This window comes from Mastigoproctus giganteus, chromosome 9, assembly GCF_048544385.1.
Source record: "Mastigoproctus giganteus isolate SK-2022 chromosome 9, ASM4854438v1, whole genome shotgun sequence".
In the NCBI taxonomy this organism is placed as follows: Eukaryota; Metazoa; Arthropoda; class Arachnida; order Uropygi; family Thelyphonidae; genus Mastigoproctus; species Mastigoproctus giganteus.
In genome coordinates this window covers 113,145,325-113,167,995 of record NC_143583.1, presented here as the reverse complement: position 1 = coordinate 113,167,995, position 22,671 = coordinate 113,145,325, and the positions used below count along the sequence as shown (strand labels likewise).

General features: G+C 38.1%; 1 protein-coding gene across 1 annotated transcript in view; it reads right to left on the bottom strand.

Annotated features, from left to right (window-relative positions):
* Positions 1 to 22,671, bottom strand: part of Mau2 (Mau2 sister chromatid cohesion factor) — a 289,027-nt gene that overhangs the window by 200,083 nt on the left and 66,273 nt on the right. The window contains exon 5 of the mRNA XM_090380613.1: positions 14,698 to 14,820. Within this exon, the coding sequence (XP_090236739.1) occupies positions 14,698 to 14,820 (123 nt within the window). The remainder of the gene's footprint in view (positions 1 to 14,697; positions 14,821 to 22,671) is intronic.

Below are 22,671 nucleotides of genomic sequence, written 5' to 3'. Positions count from 1 at the left end.
TGTATTTATATGCAAAGTTGTACCCCGACTTACGCGAATTCGACTTACGCGATTTTCGTCGGACCCACCTATCGCGTAACTTCGGGGTATTACTGTATGTCCGCTCTGACATTCCCTGTCAGAGACTTGGTAATTTGGAATCTTCTCTTTTCGATCTTCTCTGGCTTAAAATCTCTACCTCATTGTGTCAAATTCATCTGTTGTCTCTACCATTCTCCCAACTCCACTAATCACATGGAGCTCCTTGGCTTCCTCTCTTTGCAACTTGACTTTCTCCAGTCCAACTTTCCCAATAGTGAGGTAATTTTCCTTGGTGATTTTAATGTTCACAACTCCAACTGGCTTCCGTTTTCTAGTCACACTGACCCAGCTGGTCGAGATGCTGAGGCTTTTGCAATTACTAATGATCTTGCACAGATTGTTCATTTACCTACAAGAATACTGGACAATCCTAACCATACAGCCAACATGCTTGATCTTTTTCTCACAAACAACCCTTCTAAGTACATGGTCAAAGTGAGATTGTTTGTTGTTTGTAGCATTAGCAACTAAGGCCATATTGCTCCGGGATATGCGGTGGTCATTCCTTGAAATTTCCGGAACCTCTGTATTTGGTGGTGACGGGCTCGAACCCCAGCCTAATCAAGAAGCGTCTGCTATGCACTGCTGCTCCTTCCCACCTGGCTACGGAGGCGCCATCAAAGTGAGAGGTCCTTTAGGCACCTCAGATCACAACTTGTTGATTGTCTCTTCTCCAATGGAGCCTTTATCACATGACTATTCCCAACCTCATATTGTTTGGCATTACAAGAATGCAAAATGGGATGACCTGCGAGATTTCTTTTCGTCTTTTCCTTGGTCGGATTACTGTTTCAAAACTTCTGATGTCAATGTTTACTCAGATCATGTCAGTGAAATTATTCTTGCAGGAATGGAATGGAATCCTTTATTCCAAACTCCACTTTAAAATCTCGTCCTTTATCTAAACCTTGATTTTCCAATAAATGTGCTAAGGCTGTTAAAGAGAAGAACACTGCATATTGTAATTGCCTTGTTTCTAATTCTTCAGTTTCATTTTTGGCCACACCAAAGCTCACAACAATTGTAAAGCAGTTTTAATCAGTCAAAACTAGAGTTCGAACAGGCTAAGAGTAGAAAACTTGCTTCTTCTCCTAATGGTAGCTGAGCATTCTGGTCTCTTGCCAAAGCTATTGGCCACAACTTTTGCCCATCTCTGCTTCCACCTCTGTCCAAACCAGATGGTTCTGTTGTCACTTCAGCCAAGGATAAAGCTGACCTGCTAGCATCCCATTTTTCTTCCAGCTCATGTATTAATGAACTTGGTAAAACACCTCCCACCATTCCCAACACACTCCATTCAATGCCTCCTGTGGTCTTCCATCAAAAGGATATCAGAAGGATTTTGATGAATCTTGATGCTAAGAAAGCTCCAGGTCCTGATGGTATTTCTCCACTTGTTCTCAAAACCTGTGCTTCTGAACCTACTCCTGTTCTTTGCTGCCTTTTTTTCAATTTCTTTCTTATTCCAAAGGTGTTTTTCTTCAGCTTGAAAATTTGCTCATATCCAGCCAGTTCCTAAAAAGGGTGACAAATCCCTCCTCCAATTATCATCCCATTGTGGTTACTTCTACTCTTTCCAAAGTAATGGAGAAATGAATTAACTGCCAACTCTTACACTACCTAGAAACCTTCCGTCTGATCAACGATTGCCAGTATGGATTCCATCAGTGTCAGTCCACTGTTGATATTCTGGCTTATGTTACCCATTTATGGACAAATTCAATGGAAAAGTTAGGTGAAACACAAACAATTGCTCTTGACAACTCAAAGGCTTTTGATTGTGTTTGGCATAAAGGTCTTCTAAACAATTCCATCTTATGGTTTGCCAACTGTTTTTTGTAAATGGTTATCCAGTTTTCTCTCTGATCGCTCATCGAGGGTGATGGTAGATGGCTCTATGTCTTCTAACTTCTCCACTAATGCTGTCGTCTCCAAAGGTTCAGTTCTTTCCCCCACTCTTTTCCTCTTGTATATTAACGACCTTCTTCCATTGACTGGAAATCCTATCCATAGTTTTGCTGATGATAGCACATTGCATTCCACTTTCCATTTTGAGAAACCTTTCCCTGCTCAATCAGCTTCAACTTCTCGAAAATCTGCTACCAATTCCTTAAATGCCGATCTCTAGGTAATTCTCCAGTGGGACAAAGACAACTTAGTTGATTTCAATCCTTCTAAAACTCAGTCTTGTCTTATATCTCGCAAAAAGGATTCTTCTGTTCCTATGCTTATCTTTAGTGACACTCCAATTTCTAGCCAAAATGATATATCTCTTTTGGGGTTTACCCTAACTTCTAATCTCTCTTGGCACAAGCACATTACAAATACTGCTTCCTCTGCATCTAAAAAACTTGGTTTTCTCTTTTGCTCTCGGCGTTACTTTTCTTCCAAACAGCTGTTCACTCTTTACAAATCACAAATCCTCCCTACCAGGGAATATTGTTCCCGCATCTGGGGTGGTGCCCCCAAATCCTCTCTTAGTCTTCTGTTCAGAATAGGGCAGTTAGGTTAATTAATGATTCATCTCTAACAGAGTCTCTCCAATCGTTGTCTGAGAGACATATTGTTTCTGCTGCATGCCCTTTCTACAGATACTTCCACGGGCACTGTTCTTCTGAATTGGCTTCTATAATTCCTGCTCTCTCTTTCAAAACAGTCTGAACACGTGCCACCACCAGGCAACATCCATTTACTGTCCAACTTCAAACTCACAGAACCAACTTTTCATCTTCCTCGTTTATTCATTCAACTGCAGTTTTCTGGAACAACCTTCCTTCATACATATTTCCTGAAAATTAGTCTACAGAAGTTCAAGTCCAATGTCAACAAATATCTTCTTTTGTCTTCTCAATCTCTAACCCAAGCATGGTACTAAGTACTATAGGTTCTAATACCTCTTGTGTTTGGGGTTTACATAAAAAAAAAAAAAAAACCTATACTCCTCGCATTGGTGTAGATGCAAGTATACATGTTTGTTTGTTTGTTATTTGGTTTTTAGGAGCATTAGCAACCAAGGCCATATTGCTCCGGGGATATGCGGTGGTCATTCCCTGACCTTTCCGCATCCTCCGTATTTGGTGGTCACGAGCTCAAACCCCGGTCTAATCAAGAAGCACAAGTATACATGTAACTGTTCTTACTCTTTGTTACCTTAACACAGTCTATGTGTATTTACTTGTTCCATGATGATTCCCAGCAGTTCTTAAAATCCCCAGCACCTTGCTTTCCAGGCTGCTGACTGTTCCAATAGAAGCAGTGCAAGAATGATTTCCACATCTCCCTGCGGCTACTGTTAATCTTTTAGTCTGTGAATCCGCCAAGCTAGCAGTTTTCTGACCCACCTAACACTGCCTCAATAACATCAGTAAATATTCTTGCACCCTTTCTATTTAAGTGCATCTCATCCCTGTATAAGCAGTCTCTCCTGTTAACAAGCAGAGACGATGCTGAAAAAAATGCTACCCCATGAGTCTTGCACAATCTCTCCAGGGCCGAATTGATTGACAGGGTTCTCATAATATACTCCCTCCTATCGTGTGTGGGCAGAATTGTAGACACTTTCAAATTTAACCCTAACATTTTTTCAACAATCTCCTAATCTTAATGTCAACATGTACAACAATATCACCTTTTGTGCCTTTAAAAGATGATATCTGTTCAACAACGTCATCAACTTTTGTCTGTATCAGACTTACCCTGGTCCTATTCCACCTATCCTTTTTGCACAATATATTTCCTGTCTCCCTGACAATAGAGTCACCAACAATAACTAGCTCCTGTGGGACTAGCACGTTCTGCCTTGAACACTGCCGATGAGTTGCCTGATGCATAAGAGTGAGCTCTGGCATTGAGTTGAGCAGCTGAGAGCGTGATCCCCCCATTTTAATTCTTTCATGGGTATATACCCTACTCTTCAAACTCTCATACATGCCCATCAGAACACCAAGTTGGAGCCTAATTTCTTAACACTCTGCACCTAGCACACACAAAGACATCCTCCTTGGCTAGATCATGTTCTGTTCCAGAAAGGTCTGGAAAAATTTCACAAATCGCACTTTTTTTTAGGCTGTGATGCATTGGAGAATCACCCCCTTTGGTTCTCTCCCGAGCCACAGCACTCCAGCTACTTTGTGCCCATTGCTTTGCTGCTCTAGTCTGGGCCATGATTTCTGTTTGAATACAATTAATTGATTAACAGTGAAAATTAATATGATTAATAAATTTAATTAATTAATTGACAATACTACACTAATCTAATAGATTCCCTGAATGCAGTGATACATATTATGATATCTAGTTTTATGTTATACCTTAGGCTAATAAGTTTGGAATATGTGCTATGCTATACTGTAACGATTTCAATGTTAAATTTGTTATATTCTTAACTAAACACCAAAGATATATGCTCAAAAAGTGATTTGGAGTTATAAGGGTCGTCGAAAAAGGTGTCAGTGATTTCCCTTTTGATTACCTTCAGAAATATTTGATTGATTGCTGTGATCGTAGCAGCAAACAGTGTGGTAACCCACTGGTTTTATTTGACACCTCAACAATGACCTTGGCGGTATGCGTAGGAGTCGTGCACAAAATGACTCCTACGCATACCGCCTCAGTCAGTGTCAGTAAGATGGCAGTGTAACAGAAAGCGCAGTGTGTGTGTGTGTTGTGGTACACTGAATTTAAATCTGTCATAACAGTGCAACGTCACAACATACACTGCACTTTCTGTTGCACAGCCATCTTACTGACACTGACTGAGGTGGTGCACATAGGAGTCATTCTGTGTGCACACACACAGCGCAGCCAAGCTCATTGTTGAGGTGTCAAATAAAACTTAATGAGTTATCACACTGTTTGCTGCTACGATCACAGCAATAGATCAAATATTTCTGAAGGTAATTAAAAGAGAAATCACAGACACCTTTTTCGATGACCCTGTATATAATAAAATTATCCAACTAACCCCAACCTAATGGATTCGAACTTTAGAGCTACCTATTTTATATCAAAATATAAAATAGGTAGCTTTATAGCCTGACTAAGACTATAAAGCTACTTATAAAGTATGATTTAATATGGCAATTAAATCAATAAAACAGCAAAAATCTTCAAAAACATATCAGTTTCCTGGAGCTGTAAATTCCATGACTTGCACTTGGATACTCTCATCTCCCAGTCCCATTTAAGAAAAACATGGAACCTAAAGCACTTTTGCTGCTGGACAACTGTCTTGCCCACCCTTCTGCAGAAAACCTCATAAAGTCATGACAGTAAAATAAAGATAATAAGCTATTTGCCAAAGGATACAACCTCAAAGATCCAACCTTTGGATCAAGACATTATAGCGACCTTCAGGATGTACAGGAAAAATTTAATCAAATAAATAATTGATAAGGAAGCATCCATAACAGAATTCCTGAAGAAGCTCATACTGGCTAGCATTTCTGACTTGGCAGAGTAGGCATGGGGAACCATATTTGAATAAATGTACAAGGCATAATATGTTATGGGTTGAAATTAACTGTATAATATCGGTGTAAATCCACCATAGTTCACCCATAAATCCAACTACATAAGTAGTGCAATGGGCATCATTCGACTTTATCACATATTGCGGCTATGCAGACATGCCATCTCGGTTGCAAACTTAATTCAAGTTCGCAACTGAGATGCAATGTCTGCGTTATCAGGGTACCTGCCCGCCCACCGAATAGTGAGCCAACAAACTCCAAAATGTGTCTGGGTGGTGGCGCCGACTGAGAACAAATAACAGTAGTCTCCTCTACTAGAGAAGCATTATTTATTGGAAGCAGCGCAATACCTGGCATCTCGTTGCGAAGGTAGCCACAATATGAGACAAAATCAAACGATGCCACCACACCACTCATGTCTAAATTTATGGGCAAACTATGATGTATTTGCACCAATATTAGCATTTAGCATTAGTAGAGGCATTTGATGCAAGAAAGCAAGCTTATTCAGCATCAGCCAAAAAAAAAAAAAAAAACCCACTTCCACTTCACCCCTCTGTTCGTTCAAAATACCTGTCCAGCTGAGCCTTAAACTTATTTAGGCTATCAACCTCCACCACAAGGGATGGCAGTCTGTTCCACCAACCAACCACCCGCTGGCTAAAGGCAAATTTCCGCACGTCTATCCTACATCTGTCTTTCCTCAATTTGAATTTATGCCCTCTCAGGTGATTTTTCTGAGCTAGAGGAAGAATCCCATCAGCATTGAGCATGCTTAAACCATTCAAGGCTTTATACACCTCTATCAGATCACCTCGCTGGTGCCTAGTCTCCAGACACTGTAATTTGCAAAACTTAAGCCTTTCCTCGTAAGAGCACCCCTTTGTTCCATTCACTAATCTTGTTGCCCTTCTCTGTACTCGTTCCAGCAGCTCTACATCCTTCTTGAAATGAGGCCTCCAGACCTGTATACAGTACTCTAGGTGTGGCCTGACCATTGCCTTATACAATGGAATAATCACCTCCTTATCCCTGCTGGAAAAATTCACCATCTACTATTGAGAAGTGTCAGGAATGAAGTTTACATAAAGCATTTGCAATTGGACCTGACTCAGAGGAACAATAAAAAGATCGGGAAGAGTTTGAGAGGTTGAGGGGGTGTTGACAAGGCAAATGCAGTTTATCAGGAAATGGTTACACAGTCTGGCAGTTGTGACATTTATGACTGGATTGATGATGACTGTCCTACTTACGAAATGCTCAAGTGACCAGATGATTTCGGCAAATGCTCAGCCTCAAGGCCCTAACTGGAGCCACATCTTGTGATAGCTGTGACAAAGAGGAAGATGACACACCACTTCTTCTGCCCCCTAAAGTAACTTTAGCAGCCATGGAACTGCACTTCAGTGGCTAGAATCAGAGAATTCATATTCTTCGTTCGAATCAATTATTTGAAATTGCAAAAAAGAAGAAACAGGAGATAATGAAGCAGATAAACTTTAGTTTCATTTATTAAAAAACTACAATGTATTCAGGTACTATGTAGACTTCATCAAGTACTCACATCAGATAGTAATTTCAATGTCAAAATGCGTGTTTCTTCAGGTGTTTATTTTTTATTTTATTATTATTTTTTTAATTGATAATGATAGAGCATAGATATTCTTGAATTTTACATGTATGGGCTTGGTGTGAATTTTCGTTCTTAGCAATAAAATCACAAAAAATTTGAGTGAAAGCTATTTCTAGCAAAAAAAAAAAAAAAAAAATATGTATATGATTGCTACATTTTTTTTTTATCTATTTTCACTCATGCCAAGTGTAATGATCATTATTTGTACAGTAAGTCCTTGTATAGCACGATAGCATTAGCATTAGTAGAGGCATTTGATGCAAGAAAGCAAGCTTATGCAGCATCAGCCAAAAAAAAAAAAAAAAAAAAAACCCACTTCCACTTCACCCCTCTGTTCGTTCAAAATACCTGTCCAGCTGAGCCTTAAACTTATTTAGGCTATCAACCTCCACCACAAGGGATGAAAGTCTGTTCCACCTACCAACCACCCGCTGGCTAAAGGCAAATTTCCACACGTCTATCCTACATCTGTCTTTCCTCAATTTGAATTTATGCCCTCTCAGGTGATTCTTCCGAGCCAGAGGAAGAATCCCATCAGCATTGAGCATGCTTAAACCATTCAAGGCTTTATACACCTCTATCAGATCACCTCGCTGGTGCCTAGTCTCCAGACACTGTAATTTGCAAAACTTAAGCCTTTCTTCGTAAGAGCACCCCTTTGTACCATTCACTAATCTTGTTGCCCTTCTCTGTACTCGTTCCAGCAGCTCTACATCCTTCTTGAAATGAGGCCTCCAGACCTGTATACAGTACTCTAGGTGTGGCCTGACCATTGCCTTATACAATGGAATAATCACCTCCTTATCCCTGCTGGAAAAATTCCTGTATATCATTGACAATACTCCATGAGCTACTCTTGCAGCCCGTCTGCACTGCTCAGAGAACTTCACATCTGCCTGCACAACCACCCCCAAGTCCCTTTCATTCTCTACCACTGTCAGTGTAGTACCACAGAGTTGATACGTTGCTCTGGGGTTGCTGTTTCCCATATGTAGTACTTTACATTTGTCAATGTTAAACTTCATTTGCCACCTCTCAGCCCATCTGCTCAACCTTTCCAGATCCTGTTGCAGCAGCATAGTGTGATTAGTGTCCTTGACAACCTTGCCAACCTTTGTATCATCTGCAAACTTAGACATTAAGCTTGATATACCATCATCAATATCATTTATAAATACAGAAAACAATAATGGACCCAACACTGAGCCCTGAGGAACTCCACTAATAACATTAGTCCACGATGAGCAGTGTCCGTTGATTATCACTCTCTGTCTTCTCCCCCTCAACCACCCCTTTATCCATAGCAGCAATTTGCCTCCAATGTCACACTGCTCCAATTTGTGTAGCAGTCTTCCATGTGCAACAGTATCAAAAGCCTTTCTAAGATCCAAGTATATAATATCAAAGTTATTCCCTGCATCCAGTTCTTTTGTGACTGCATCATAGTATCCAATCAAATTGGTCAGGCAAGACTTACCCTTAACAAAACCATGCTGTGTCCTAGCTATAACTGAAGTCTTGTCTAGATGATCCTGCAGTGCTTCTTTAACCAGTGCCTCCATTAATTTTCCGGGAACAGAAGTTAAGCTCACAGGTGTATAATTACTTGTGTCAACCTTTGATCCTCCTTTGTGAATTGGGGTCACATTTGCACATTTCCAGTCTATGGGTACCTCCTCTGAGTCCAAGGAAGCTCTCATAATTATGGCTAAGGGTTTGCTTACTTCCTTTGCTGCCTCCTTTAATATAACTGGATAGATCCCATCCACCCCGGGTGCCTTTCTTGTGTTTATCTTCAACAATTTCTCCTCCACTTTACTGCCAGTTATTTCAAGATTCTGTAGCTTACTGCTAGAGTTGAATACACCTCTGGCATTCCCCTCGCTGAATAACTCCTCATGTGTGAATGTCGATTCAAAATATTCATTTAGTTTGTTAGCTACCTGAGCAGGATCATCAACAGTTGACCCATCAATATCAAGTGGACCAATCTGATTCATCCCCTTCCTTCTCGAGTTTACATAAGTAAAGAACTCTTTGCTGTTTTTCTTTGCATCCCTTGCCAAGGATTTCTCGTAATCTGCCTTCGCCTGCCTAACCTCCTTTGTAACTTGGTTGCATATCAACGTGTATCTATCATAGGCTTCTGTGTCATGTGTTAATTTGTAAGTATCCCATGCATTTTTCTTCTCTGCCATATGTCTCATTAGTTCATTTATTCAAGGTTTAGGCCTCCATTTAGGCCTAAACCTTGAACAATATTTCTTAGTTGGTATGTAAAGCCTAGTAGCTTCCAAGATAAGTTCTTTGAATGCTTCCCATTTTGAATTTGTTGTTGGTAACATCATCAGTTGGTCCCACTGTATAGAATTTAAATACTGTCTCAGTCCATTGTAGTCCCCTTTACGGAAGCAATAACCCTTCCCTTTACCCCTAATGGTAGTTACCTCTTTGAGTAAATCCCACTTCAGCACACTGTGATCACTGCCACCTAGTGGTTCATTTATCTGCAGATTCTTAATGCATGAAGAATCACTGCTGATAATCAAATCAAGAGTATTGCTCCCTCTAGTTGCGATAGTTGCGTTTCGTGCAATGCAAAATCATGCAATATAAACAACAGGCCCTATGGGAAAAATGGGGTTGGGTGCCGACCACCCAAGATTGAACACACATTTGTAACCAAAACATTACCAAACACAATAAATAATCGTAATAAAATACTTACGCATTTTATTACGACTATTATGTAATAAAATATTGCTAATGCTTTTGCTTCTATCGTAAGCAAACTTGTTTTTTGTTTGATTTTCTATCCAAACAGATGACAGCCGTTCCATCTCTTCCAATTCTTTGTGTCTTAATCTAATGGATTTTAATTACACTCTGAGTTGTTCCTGCTATGAAAGTTGTTTTTATTTTCTCTGCATTCTTTCTAATTCTCGGCGTTGCCTCATTTAGGTCTGTAGCACATGTAATATCACATGGTCTTTCATTTCGCTCAAAGTGTTTCACAATTTCATATTTTTTCTCTATCGACAGAGGCGGACTGGCCATAATAAGCCTTTCCGGGGAAACCCCGGTAAGGCTTATTATGGTGGGCCGGAGGCCGGTGTGATTCTGGCCATAAACCATAGTATGAGGCCACTATAAATTTTCCCGGGTAAGAATGTTTGACCCAGTCCGCCTCCGTTTATCGATATTGCTTTTCTTTTTCTCTCTGAATCTGCAGTATCTTCACCAGGACGCTTCCTTTTCACACCTTTTAAGTATTTTACTCATTTTTAGGGAACAAAGCATAATTACAAAACGAGGAGGCACGCTTGATACACATAAACAAAGCTGCGCGCGCGTGTAGCAACTGAATAAACAACACCGTAAAGGCCGAGATACACTATTAACACCTCACATTTTACTAAAGCACATTTCTAGGGGTTACTACCATAAAACAATAAAAACAATTTCCAGTTGCATTTCTGCTAGTAACTTTAGCAATAAACTGGTAGTAAACTCGATCTAATTGCATTTGCGATTATACCGATAGCTGGAATTATGTTGGTTTTTATGTTATTATGATGAAATGTGTTTCCCCTTCACTGATATAAAAAACATAAATACATTTTCAGAATCTTCTCTTCATTCCTATCGTGTTGCGTTCAGTTGGGGTGATTTGCGTTCGACTGCCATTTCTTGTAAACACAAAGGCGAATTGTGCATAAGCGAATTCGGTTCGTGTTATATAAGATATTGTTCCCCTATTTATAAATCGTGTATGATCGAATTCGTGTAGTGTAAACACGTGTTATACGAGGACTGACTGTAGTTACATTCTTTAGGTTGGTGGTTTCTAACAGTCAAACATCAGTAAGTTTACATCCAAATATGTAAATTCAATAAAACATGGACTCACCTATAATGTGGTCCAAAATTTTTGACCCCATTGCTGGAATAAAAAATTGGGTCTAAAACATATGTACCAATTTCTATGCAGAATTTGCCTTGGATTGTAAATCTTTTTTCAGACACTTGACTAAAGAACCTTTTATTTAAATGAAGTGTAATTTGTCACTATCTTTTAAATGCTAACAATGCTGAAAGAACTGTTGTTGTTGTTATTTGGTTTTTAGGAGAATTAGCAACTAAGGCCATATTGCTCCGGGGATATGGGGTGGTCATTCCCTGACCTTTCCGCATCCTCCGTATTTGGTGGTGATGGGCTCAAACCCCAGTCTAATCAAGAAGCATGTGCTACGCACTGCTGCTGCTCCTTCCCACCTGGCTACAGAGGCGCCGCTGAAAAAAACTGTATTATCCAAAGGAATACTAGAACATGAAACTTTGCATTTCAAGTCTGTGCATATGAGAAACAGTTATAATGACAGCTGAATCAATTGTATTTTAGAAATACTTAATTGCTGTTCTTCTATGTTGTTTAAATCTTTTTGTTTTCAGGAGATAAGATCACAATCAAAACAGTGTGGACTGGGTCTCTAGATAAACACAGGTAAGTTGACAGAACTCGTGTTCTGTGATTACCCACAATACTATGCACAAGAAACCACAATCATAATAGAAGAGACATATAAAACTGTTTATTTTGAATCATATGTATATAAAGTTGAATACGAGAAAAAGATTCTGGAGGTATTCATTATTTCCACTGGAAAGGATTATTTCCTGTGAGAGGAAGTTTACTTCAGTTTATTGATTTTATTTCAAGTTATTCTGCTATTTGCATTTGTTGTAATAGTCAAAGAAAATTAAATATTAGAAGAAAAAAGTTATAATTTTTTTAACTCAAATAGTGAGTTTTTTCTTTAATTTTTTTGAAACTGATAAGGTCAGCCATTTTTTTTTATGGAAGTGGTTCTGTGCTGCTGCTTTTTTCTTTAATTCTTTTTTTTTCTTGTTGTCATAGATTGTTTAGCCAATGATAGCATATATATATATATGAAAGCCAATAGAGGTTTGAGGCATAGCAGTTAGAATCTGTAGTAATATGATTAGTAATATCATTTAGACTGGTATTTGATGATTTAGGTGTTAAGAAAAATATTTTTTAATAAAATTGAAATTCATTATGGAGTCTCCATTTTATATTCTATCTGTGGTAATATTAGTCATTTGAAGTTTACAAATAACTGGATAGTTGTCAATACTGACTGGGTTATCTAAAAACTGATTACTGGATGTTTGGAAATAGTGCTGGAAAGCAGAATGGCAGGTCAACAGCAGTGGCTATTATACTGCAGAGGTGGCTATAAAAACACAAGCATTCTCTGGAGTTTGTAAAAACAGCACCACCACATGCAGCAGCTGTGATATTTTTATTTTGTTGATAGATAATGTAGTTCTTAAGTGCTGGAGTCAACTGCAAAGTTAGATCAGTTTCTTGCAAATGGATGTTTGCTGGACTATGCTGTACTATATACTGTTGTATGTATGACTGTTTTAAGTCAGAGATATAATCATTATTGCTATGTAGTCCTCAACAATTTCATTGCATAATGTGCTACATTATTTTGTTTTAGTAGTTGAATATGATTTCATCTGTTCTAAGTCCAATATACACAGTATTTATTGCAGGAGAGTTTCTTCATTTCCTTGTTTTTTGTAAAAACAAGTCAGCAAGTCCATTTCATCTATTGCATAAATATCTTAGATTGGCTCATCCTGACTGGTGTTGTTTTCGAAGTCCATATCCACTGAACAGGACTGTGATTTCTTGATTGGAACTGCTCTTTTCAGTTTGCAGCTTTTAGATACAGTTTGTGAAATCATCATCGAGTGTTATCAGCAAGAGCTATCAACTGTTATTCCCTAAGGGACTGCTGTAAAGATGAGAGTTTTTTCAGGCCCAATTGGCAATAGACACAGCTTCGGGGGAATGAGATTTCCATTGCTATTGATTATTATTTCTAGGTTGCTGCTGCATAAGTGTCATTTGGCAAGTCAAGCATAATTTTATCCTTAGCTTCTTTATATATTCTACCTTATGCTTTTTAACCTTTTTTTTTCCTATTTTCCAGACTTTGTAGGCTTTAAAGTAAGCTTGGACAATGGACAATGCACCATTTCTGCAGTACAATCTCTTTGTGTGCAGGCTTGGACCTGCAATTAGGACAAACTATACCTTACATATCATTTGCAAGTGATAAAATGTTTGGCACTTATAGTATCTGATGGGATCAGATACTATAAGTGCCAAATGTGGCAATGGAGGTAACTGGTTTTTACACCAAACGGTAAGACTGACATGCCAAATGTAAGGATATTTCTCATGGGAATAAGTTCATCTTTCCTGATCCTGGTTCACTTTGCTTGAATAACTTTTCGCCTTGCATTTCCAGAACTAGCTCATTTTCCATAACATTGATCAAACCCCCTCTGTGATGATTCCTTTTGCATAGCATGTGGGGGATAACCTGTACGGGTGTTCAGCAAAAGGTCAAGAACTAAAATACTGTTTCAATAAGTTAGAATACATGTGACTTATGGACATAGTAGTTCTACCTCAATAAATGTGTCTCCAGATCCCAGTTCTCTGGCCATTTTGCATGAACCTACTGCATTTCCTGAACATTTCTAAATAAGAAAAGGGGGGAACAGTAATCATAGATTTATCTGAAAGAGAGTATAAAATAAGAAACATAGGATATTCTTGTTGATGTACATCCCATACAGTCTTTTTTGACTGTGAAGAGTCATGGTCAAGTCAGAGTATGATCACTAGGTTCATGTTGTATTTATTTCATTGCTTCTGTTAATCCCACTAGTGAGAGCTTTCCTTCCAGGTTTTCAGTCCCATCATGTGGAAGCAGAAGCAGTGACCAAATGAGTAAAAAATAAATAAAATTATAAAAATAGCAGTACATTCATAGTTACTCATAGAAAAAGAAGCATGCTGCTGGAAAGTGGCAGTACATTGCTAACAGCCAGGACACTACAAGCAAAAATTAGTACTTGTGCTAGAAAAACAAAACACTAAATATTGCACTAGAAAATTGCCTGGTCATTAACTCACTTGAAAATCAGGGCTACCACCCTGGGTAACTTACCATTTCCATAAACTCTTTAGACATTCATTGCTATTTGTACTTTTTTGCCATATCTTTTTAAAGGCATGGAACCATGTGCAGTGTTTAGAATTATTACCTGAAACATTTTCATTTAGCATGTGTTCCTTGAAAATTTTAGATGTTCTTAGTGGATTAAATTCAAGTGATTTCTAAGGGCAATTAAAATCACATTTGAAAGGGTGATTTTAACATTTCCTTTACTTGTCATTTCCTAGGATACTTCTCAGAGCAAAATTAAAGTCAACTGCCAACTAGTGTTATCTTAACTTGAACAATTTTAATGACAAATAAATCTTCGATAATGAACAAGGCAAGAACACTGATTCTCCTGGTGGTTTCCCTAAGAAGTTTATTCTCATATTCTTTTTCTTAAGTTTATGTACAAAGCAAGAAAAAAGACACTTAAACATTTTTTAGTTAATATATTAATTACCATTCCTTTGCTAAGAAGAAACAGGATTCGTGTATACTGAGCTCCAGAAAGATGTGCATAATCTGCACCTTTTCCAAGCAAACTACAGGCCGAAATGTAGTCTCTTTCACAGGCACTGAAGTGCTGAAAATTATTAAAAGTATTAGATACTAGATACTTAAAATAACCAAGGAAAATAAGTTATATAAACTTATAAATATTAAAAAGACAAGAAAGTTGCAGCACTGATTTTAATAATTATATAATTATTAAAATCAGTAAAATCATTTAGAATTTACTAGGTGCCTGGGACAAATGGGATTTAGCAAATTATATTAAAAGAAGAAACAAAAGAGGTAAGCCAACCTTTAGTCTTAATTATAAGGGCATCCTTCGATCCAGGGAAGGCCCTCTCTGCAAATCAGAGATGTACAAATGTTTCCTCTATTCACAAAGGTGGGGGGGGGGAAATCAGATGATGAAGTGAGTAATTACAAACCTGTATGCTTGGCTTCTGTTCCAGTAAAAATAATGGAGACACTGGTTAAAGAAGTAATGCAGGGCCATCTAGACAACAATGTAGTCATACTGCAGTCAGAGAATAGATTAGTTAAAGGGCAATCTTGTCTGACCAATCTGATTGGACATTTTGATACAGTAACAAAGGAACTGTAAGCAAAAAATAATTTTGACATCATAATTTAGATTTCTGAAAATCTGTATATCGTTACATATAAAAGACTACTGTACAAACTGGAACAGGTAGCATTAAGAGAAAGTTACTGATATGGATAAAGGGGTGGTTGAATGAAAGAAGACAAGAGTGATTAGGTTATCAACTCTGCACTGCTCTTCTTGGACTATATTTATCAGCGGAGCCCCCCAGGCCTCAGTGCTGGGTCCACTGTTGTTTTCAATGTTTATTAATGATACTGATGAAGGCACATAAGGCTTATTGTCTATGTTTGCAGATGATACAAAGGTCAACAGGGTGATTAATGACGGTAATAATCATGGTAGTAAGTATTAGTTGTATGGTTTTATGGCATCAGCCAGAGTATGCTACTGCAACAACCTCTAGAAAAATTAGGCAGATGGGCTGAGAAGTGATAACCGAAGTTTAACATTGACAAATGCAAAGTACCGCACGTGTTACAAAAAAAAAAAAAAGGGTAATTATTCAGTCTGACTTGGCTAGCATTAGTAGAGGCATTTGATGCAAGAAAGCAAGCTTATGCAGCATCAGCCAAAAAAAAAAAAGAAAGTAACATAAATAAAAATAACCACTTCCACTTCACCCCTCTGTTCGTTCGAAATACCTGTCCAGCTGAGCCTTAAACTTATTTAGGCTATCAACTTCCACGACAAGGGATGGAAGTCTGTTCCACCTACCAACCACCCGCTGGCTAAAGGCAAATTTCCGCACATCTATCCTACATCTGTCTTTCCTCAATTTGAATTTATGCCCTCTCAGGTGATTATTCTGAGCAAGAGGAAGAATCCCATCAGCATTGAGCATGCTCAAACCATTCAAGGCTTTGTACACCTCTATCAGATCACCTCGCTGGTGCCTAGTTTCCAGACACTGTAATTCGCAAAACTTAAACCTTTCTTCGTAAGAGCAACCCTTTGTCCCATTCACCAATCTAGTTGCCCTTCTCTGTACTCGTTCCAGCAGCTCTACATCCTTCTTGAAATGAGGCCTCCAGGCCTGTATACAGTACTCTAGGTGTGGCCTGACCATTGCTTTATACAAGGGAATAATCACCTCCTTATCCCTGCTAGAAAAATTCCTATATATCATTGACAATACACCATGAGCTACTCTTGCAGCCCGTCTGCACTGCTCAGAGAACTTCATATCTGCCTGCACAACCACCCCCAGGTCCCTTTCATTCTCTACCACTGTCAGTGTAGTACCACAGAGTTGATATGTTGCTCTGGGGTTGCTGTTTCCCATATGTAGTACTTTACATTTGTCAATGTTAAACTTCATTTGCCACCTCGAAGCCCATTTGCTCAACCTTTCCAAATCCTGTTGCAGTAGCATAGTGTCAGTAGTGTCCTTGACAACCCTGCCAACCTTCGTATCGTCTGCAAACTTGGACATTAAGCCTGATATACCATCATCAATATCATTTATAAATATAGAAAACAATAAAGGACCCAATACTGAACCCTGAGGGACTCCACTAATAACTTAGTCCACGATGAGCAGTGTCCATTGATTACCACACTCTGTCTTCTCCCCCTCAACCACCTCTTTATCCATAGCAGCAATTTGCCTCCAATGCCACACTGCTCCAATTTGTGCAGCAGTCTTCCATGTGCAACAGTATCAAAAGCCTTTCTAAGATCCAAGTATATAATATCAAAGTTATTCCCTGCATCCAGTTCTTTTGTGACTGCATCATAGTATCCAATCAAATTGGTCAGGCAAGACTTACCCTTAACAAAACCATGCTGTGTCCTAGCTATAACTGAAGTCTTGTCTAGATGATCCTGCAGTGCTTCTTTAACCAGTGCCTCCATTAATTTTCCAGGAACAGAAGTTAAACTCACAGGTCTATAATTACTTGTGTCAGCCTTTGATCCCCCTTTGTGAATTGGGGTCACATTTGCACATCTCCAGTCCGTGGGTACCTCCAGTGAGTCCAAGGAAGCTCTCATAATTATGGCTAAGGGGTTGCTTACTTCCTTTGCTGCCTCCTTTAATATAACTGGATAGATCCCATCCACCCCAGGTGCCTTTCTTGTGTTTATCTTCAACAATTTCTCCTCCACTTTGCTCTCAGTTATTACAAGATTCTCTAGCTTACTGCTAGAGTTGAATACACCTCTGGCATTCCCCTCGCTGAATAACTCCTCATGTGTGAATGTCGATGCAAAATATTCATTTAGTTTGTTAGCTACCTGAGCAGGGTCATCAACAGCTGACCCATCGATCTCAAGTGGACCAATCTGATTCATCCCCTTCCTTCTAGAGTTTACATAAGTAAAGAACTCTTTGCTGTTTTTCTTCGCATCCCTTGCCAAGGATCTCTCGTAATCTGCCTTCGCCTGCCTAACCTCCTTTGTAACTTGGTTACAGATCAACTTGTATCTATCATAGGCATCTGTGTCATGTGTTAATTTGTATGTATCCCATGCATTTTTCTTCTCTGCCATATGCCTCATTAGTTCAGCTGACATCCATTTAGGCCTAAACCTTGAACAATATTTCTTAGTTGGTATGTAAAGCCTAGTAGCTTCCAAGATAAGTTCTTTGAATGCTTCCCATTTTGAATTTGCTGTTGGCAATATCATCAGTTGATCCCACTGTATAGAATTTAAATACTGTCTCAGTCCATTGTAGTCGCCTTTACGAAAGCAATACCCCTTCCCTTTACCCCTAATGGTAGTTACCTCTTTGAGTAACTCCCACTTCAGCACACTGTGATCACTGCCACCTACTGGTTCATTTATCTGCAGATTCTTAATGCATGAAGAATCACTACTGATAATCAAATCAAGAGTATTACTCCCTCTAGTTGCCTCCCGAACATGCTGATGTAGAAAACAATCATCCAATAAATCCAAAAAAGCCCTGCTAGTGTGTGAGTGACCAGCCCCCAAATTCCAGTCAATATCTGGGAAATTAAAATCTCCCATTATAAGACTCTCTGATTTACTGGCCCACTCTATTTCTCCGAACAGTTTCTTATTATACTCATCAGAGTCATTAGGCCTATAGCACACTCCTACTCTCAATTTTGATCTCCCAATGCTTATGTAACACCAAACTGACTCGACACTGCACTGTCCAGCGATGTCGACTGGCTTCACTTCCTTGGATTTTATGTGTTTTTTAACTAATAGCATAACCCCTCCTCCCTTCCTATCCTGTCTATCCTTTCTGTAGACATTGTACTCCCCAAATTCCAGTTCTGCATTCCTTATATCTGTGTGACACCACGTCTCTGAAATCCCCACAATATCTGCCTTTGATGTTTTGAGCAATTCATCAAATTTATTTACTAAACTCCTAGCATTGGTATACACGCAAGTATACATGCACCTGTTCTTTTTCTTAGCTACTCTAACACAACCCATGTGTTTACTTGAACCCCAATGATTCCCAGCAGTCTCTGAAATATCCTGCATCTTATTTTCCAGGCTGCGGCTCATTCCAATAGAAGCAGTGCAAGAATCACTTTCACCTCTGCCAGTGGCTACTGTTAATCTATTAGTCCTTGTATCCCCCCAATCTAGCAGTTTTCCGACCCGCCTAACACTCGATAGCATCAGCAAACATTCTTGCACCCTTTCTATTTAAGTGTATCCCATCCCTGTAGACTTGAAGTCCCCCTGAGCAGTAGTACAGAAGCGCTGCTAGAACAACTCATACGGTTTTGTCAATAATACAGACATTTTGTCATTGTATAAGGTGATAGCCAGGTGAAAACTTGAGTACTGTATACAAGTCTAAAAGTCTCCTTTTAGGAAGGGACTCTGTTGGAATGATGCAGAGAAGAGCAACGATATCAATGAAGGGAATAAAATGGTACCCTTACCAAGAAAGACTTCAGTTCTACAAATTGCAGTATCTGGAAACTAGGCACATGCAAGGTCTGGTTCAGGTGTTTAAGGCTTAAATGAATTGAGTAAGCTAAATGCTGATGGCATATTAACCGTTGCTCCAAACAATGCACATGGGGGGGGAATTTAAATTGAGAAAGGTTGGATGCAGAAAAGTTGCACAGAAATTTGTTTTCGGCAAGGGCAAAGTTAATTGTTGGAACAAATTTCTATCTATTGTTGAAGACCCCAGGGGCTCACATCTGGTGAATATGGATTTGCAACCACCCAGGGTCCTGAGCTGATCACCATTCTTCTCTTTCTTGGTGATTCCCTTCTGTTTCTCTCTCTCTCTCTCTCTCTCTCTCAGGGTAACTCAGAAATTTTTTTTTGGCTGGTGTAGCAAAAGCCTCAGGCTTCCTTGCCACCATATGGCTAATAATAATAATAAGTGAGTAGTTTGAATAAATTTAAGAACTAGAAAAATTATTATAAGTGATGCAGGAAGTGTTAGTTTTTTTTTTTTTTGGCTAATGATGTATAAGCTTGCTTCTTTGCATCATTTGCCACTACTAATATTAATAATACAGCTAGGTCGCAATTAATGCAAGTTCGAATAATGTGATATTCAATTTAGTGTGAATTGTATAATGATACCAGGTCATGTTTAATGCGAACCAAAATTCAGTTAATGCGAGATTAGACGATTAGCCTCGATTATTCTCGAATTAGACGCTGCTACACTTGTTTATCTTTGCGTGTGCACGTGCCACTGCCTGCCGTAATATACATTAGTTTTCATGATCTGTTTTAATCGTTTTAAGAAGTGCCCTTAACAAAATGGACAAAAGGAAGATTCCTTCAGATAAAACCACTACGAGCGAAAAAAAAAAGAAGAGGCTTGTTATTAGATTACAGCAAAAAAATTGATGTGATTGAACATGGTCATAGCAACTCTAAAACAGGATATGTCGGAATGCCTGAATCTGTGGTACAGAATATTATAAAACATGCAGTAGAAATAAAAGAAGAATGTAAAGTTGCATCAGCTTTTTGTGGTTTGCAAACATCTACAAGGAATAGAAGTATTACTATGATAGAAATGGAGTGTCTTAATTATGGATTGAGGATTGCAATCAAAAATGCACTCCCCTTAGCAGAGCAGCCATTCAGACAAAAGCATTAAATTTGTTTAAGAGAGTGAAAGAAAAAAATAATGAAGTAGAAGAAACATTTAGTGCGAGTGTTGGCTGGTTTGATTAATTTAAAAATCGAGCTCATCTGCATAATGTTAAAATTACTAGTGAGGCTGCCAGTGCAGATGAGGACACAGCATCTAAATATCTTGATATTTTAAAAAAAATAAATTGAAGATGGTAGATACACTAATCAACAAATATTTAACATGGATGAAACTGGTTTATTCTGGAAAAAGGATGCCTTCCAGAACTTACATTTCTAAGAAAGAAAAAACTCAACCTGGATTTAAAGTGTCTAAAGATCACCTAACACTTTTATTGGGAGGCAATGCTCAAGACAATTTTAAATTGAAACTGATGCTTGTTTATCGGTCTCCAAATCCTCACGCTCTAAAAGGCTACAACCATAAATCACTTCCAGTTATCTGGCGATCAAATAAGAAAGCATGGGTGATCCAAGCTGTATTCACCGACTGGTTTTCAAGCTATTTTTGTCCAGCTGTTGAAAAATATTGCAAGGAAAGCAACATCGCATTAAAGCAACATCACATCCAGGTAATCCAACTACAATGTAAAAATCATTTTTTTGCAGCCAAACACAATATCTTTGTTGCAGCTTATGGATCAAGGGACCATCGCAACATTTAAGGCCTACTACATAAGAAAAACATTTGAACAGACAATTGCTAAAACTACAGGAGACAATGCAATTTCTTTAGCAGAGTTCTGGAAAAATTATAACGTCAGACATGCAATAGAAAATATTCAGCATGCTTGGCAACAAATAACATGTGTGGAAGGGCATTTTTCCTCATTGTGCAAATAGTAGTGGTTTCAAAGAAAAAACTGTTATAGAAGAAATAAGTATTGGAAGAGAACTTGGATTTGATGAACTAGAAAATGACGATGTTTGGGAACTGCTCAATTCACACTTCGAAGAATTGACTAATGATGATCTCCTACTTTTAGATCAAAAAAGAGCATTTGAAGAAGCCGACAATGATGCCAAAGAATGAGATAATGTGCAAGTGAATCACTCTCAAGGAATAATTCGAAGATATCTTTCGAGCTGTAGAAGTCATGAAGCAAAAATTATGAATGCTGACCCTAACCTCGATCGAAGCATGCAAATTCGCTAAGATGTGGATAAAGCACTCTGCATCTATCAGCATATATACGAAGATTTAAAGAAAGAGAAAACGGTTCAGTCTACGCTGCTAAAATATTTCGAAAGACAATACAGATGTTTTCATCAGTGTAAACTTACCTTTAGAAATGATATTTAGAATTTTTTTGTTTTTATTTTGCTTTCTATAATTACAGTACTCTATGACTTTGTTAATAATAAATTTAAATTATAAGTATATCATTTTTATCCTTTACTGTAATATTTCGTTAATACACATATAAAAACTTATGTTTAGAATTTTTTCATTACCTATTTCTGTCAAGCTGGAACCAATTACCATATTTTACACATAATTATAACTTTGAATAATGCAACTACTTCATTGGATTCATTAGTTGCACTAATCACGACCTAGCTGTATAGTAAAAAAATTTTCACTGTTATTTTTGGTCAAATGTCTCTCCCTCCCTCCCTTGTGAATCATTTTAGTTATTTCAGTAAAGGAGCTTCAAATATCACTGCTGTTAGAATGAAGCCAAAATAAAAGCTGATGTCACAGAATCAAGTGCGGGTTCAGATCAAAAATAATTGTTAATTTTGCTCTATAATATGAAAATGTTCATATTATAGAGCAGTTCATATTACAGAGGAGTTGTACTAAAAATAACGACTGTTGGCTCAATCACACAGTTAAGATTATTATTTTTTTTTTTATAAAAAAAAAAAAAAATTCCAAAAATAAATAATCCTTTCTTATAACGTGTAATTTCTTTCTATGTCTGTGAACATTAATCAAGAATATTACACTAAAACAAAGAGAAATTACTGAATTCTCTTTCAATGGAAACTGAAAGTGCAATGAATGGTTGTTTTATATGGCATAGGCCTTCTTGGATATTTATTACCATGTCTCATGACACTGTGAAAATGATCTGGGTGTAGCAATGTTCGTGCATTCTTCTCAGAAAAAATTAGTTATGCATTGCACTGAACCTCAAATATTACTGGTCAGAACAAAACTGCTTTCAAGTTTCACTGTTAGAGTACTGAATAAACTGTCACCTATTTAAAAAAAAAATATTTCACTCCATATGTGATCACTACTATGTG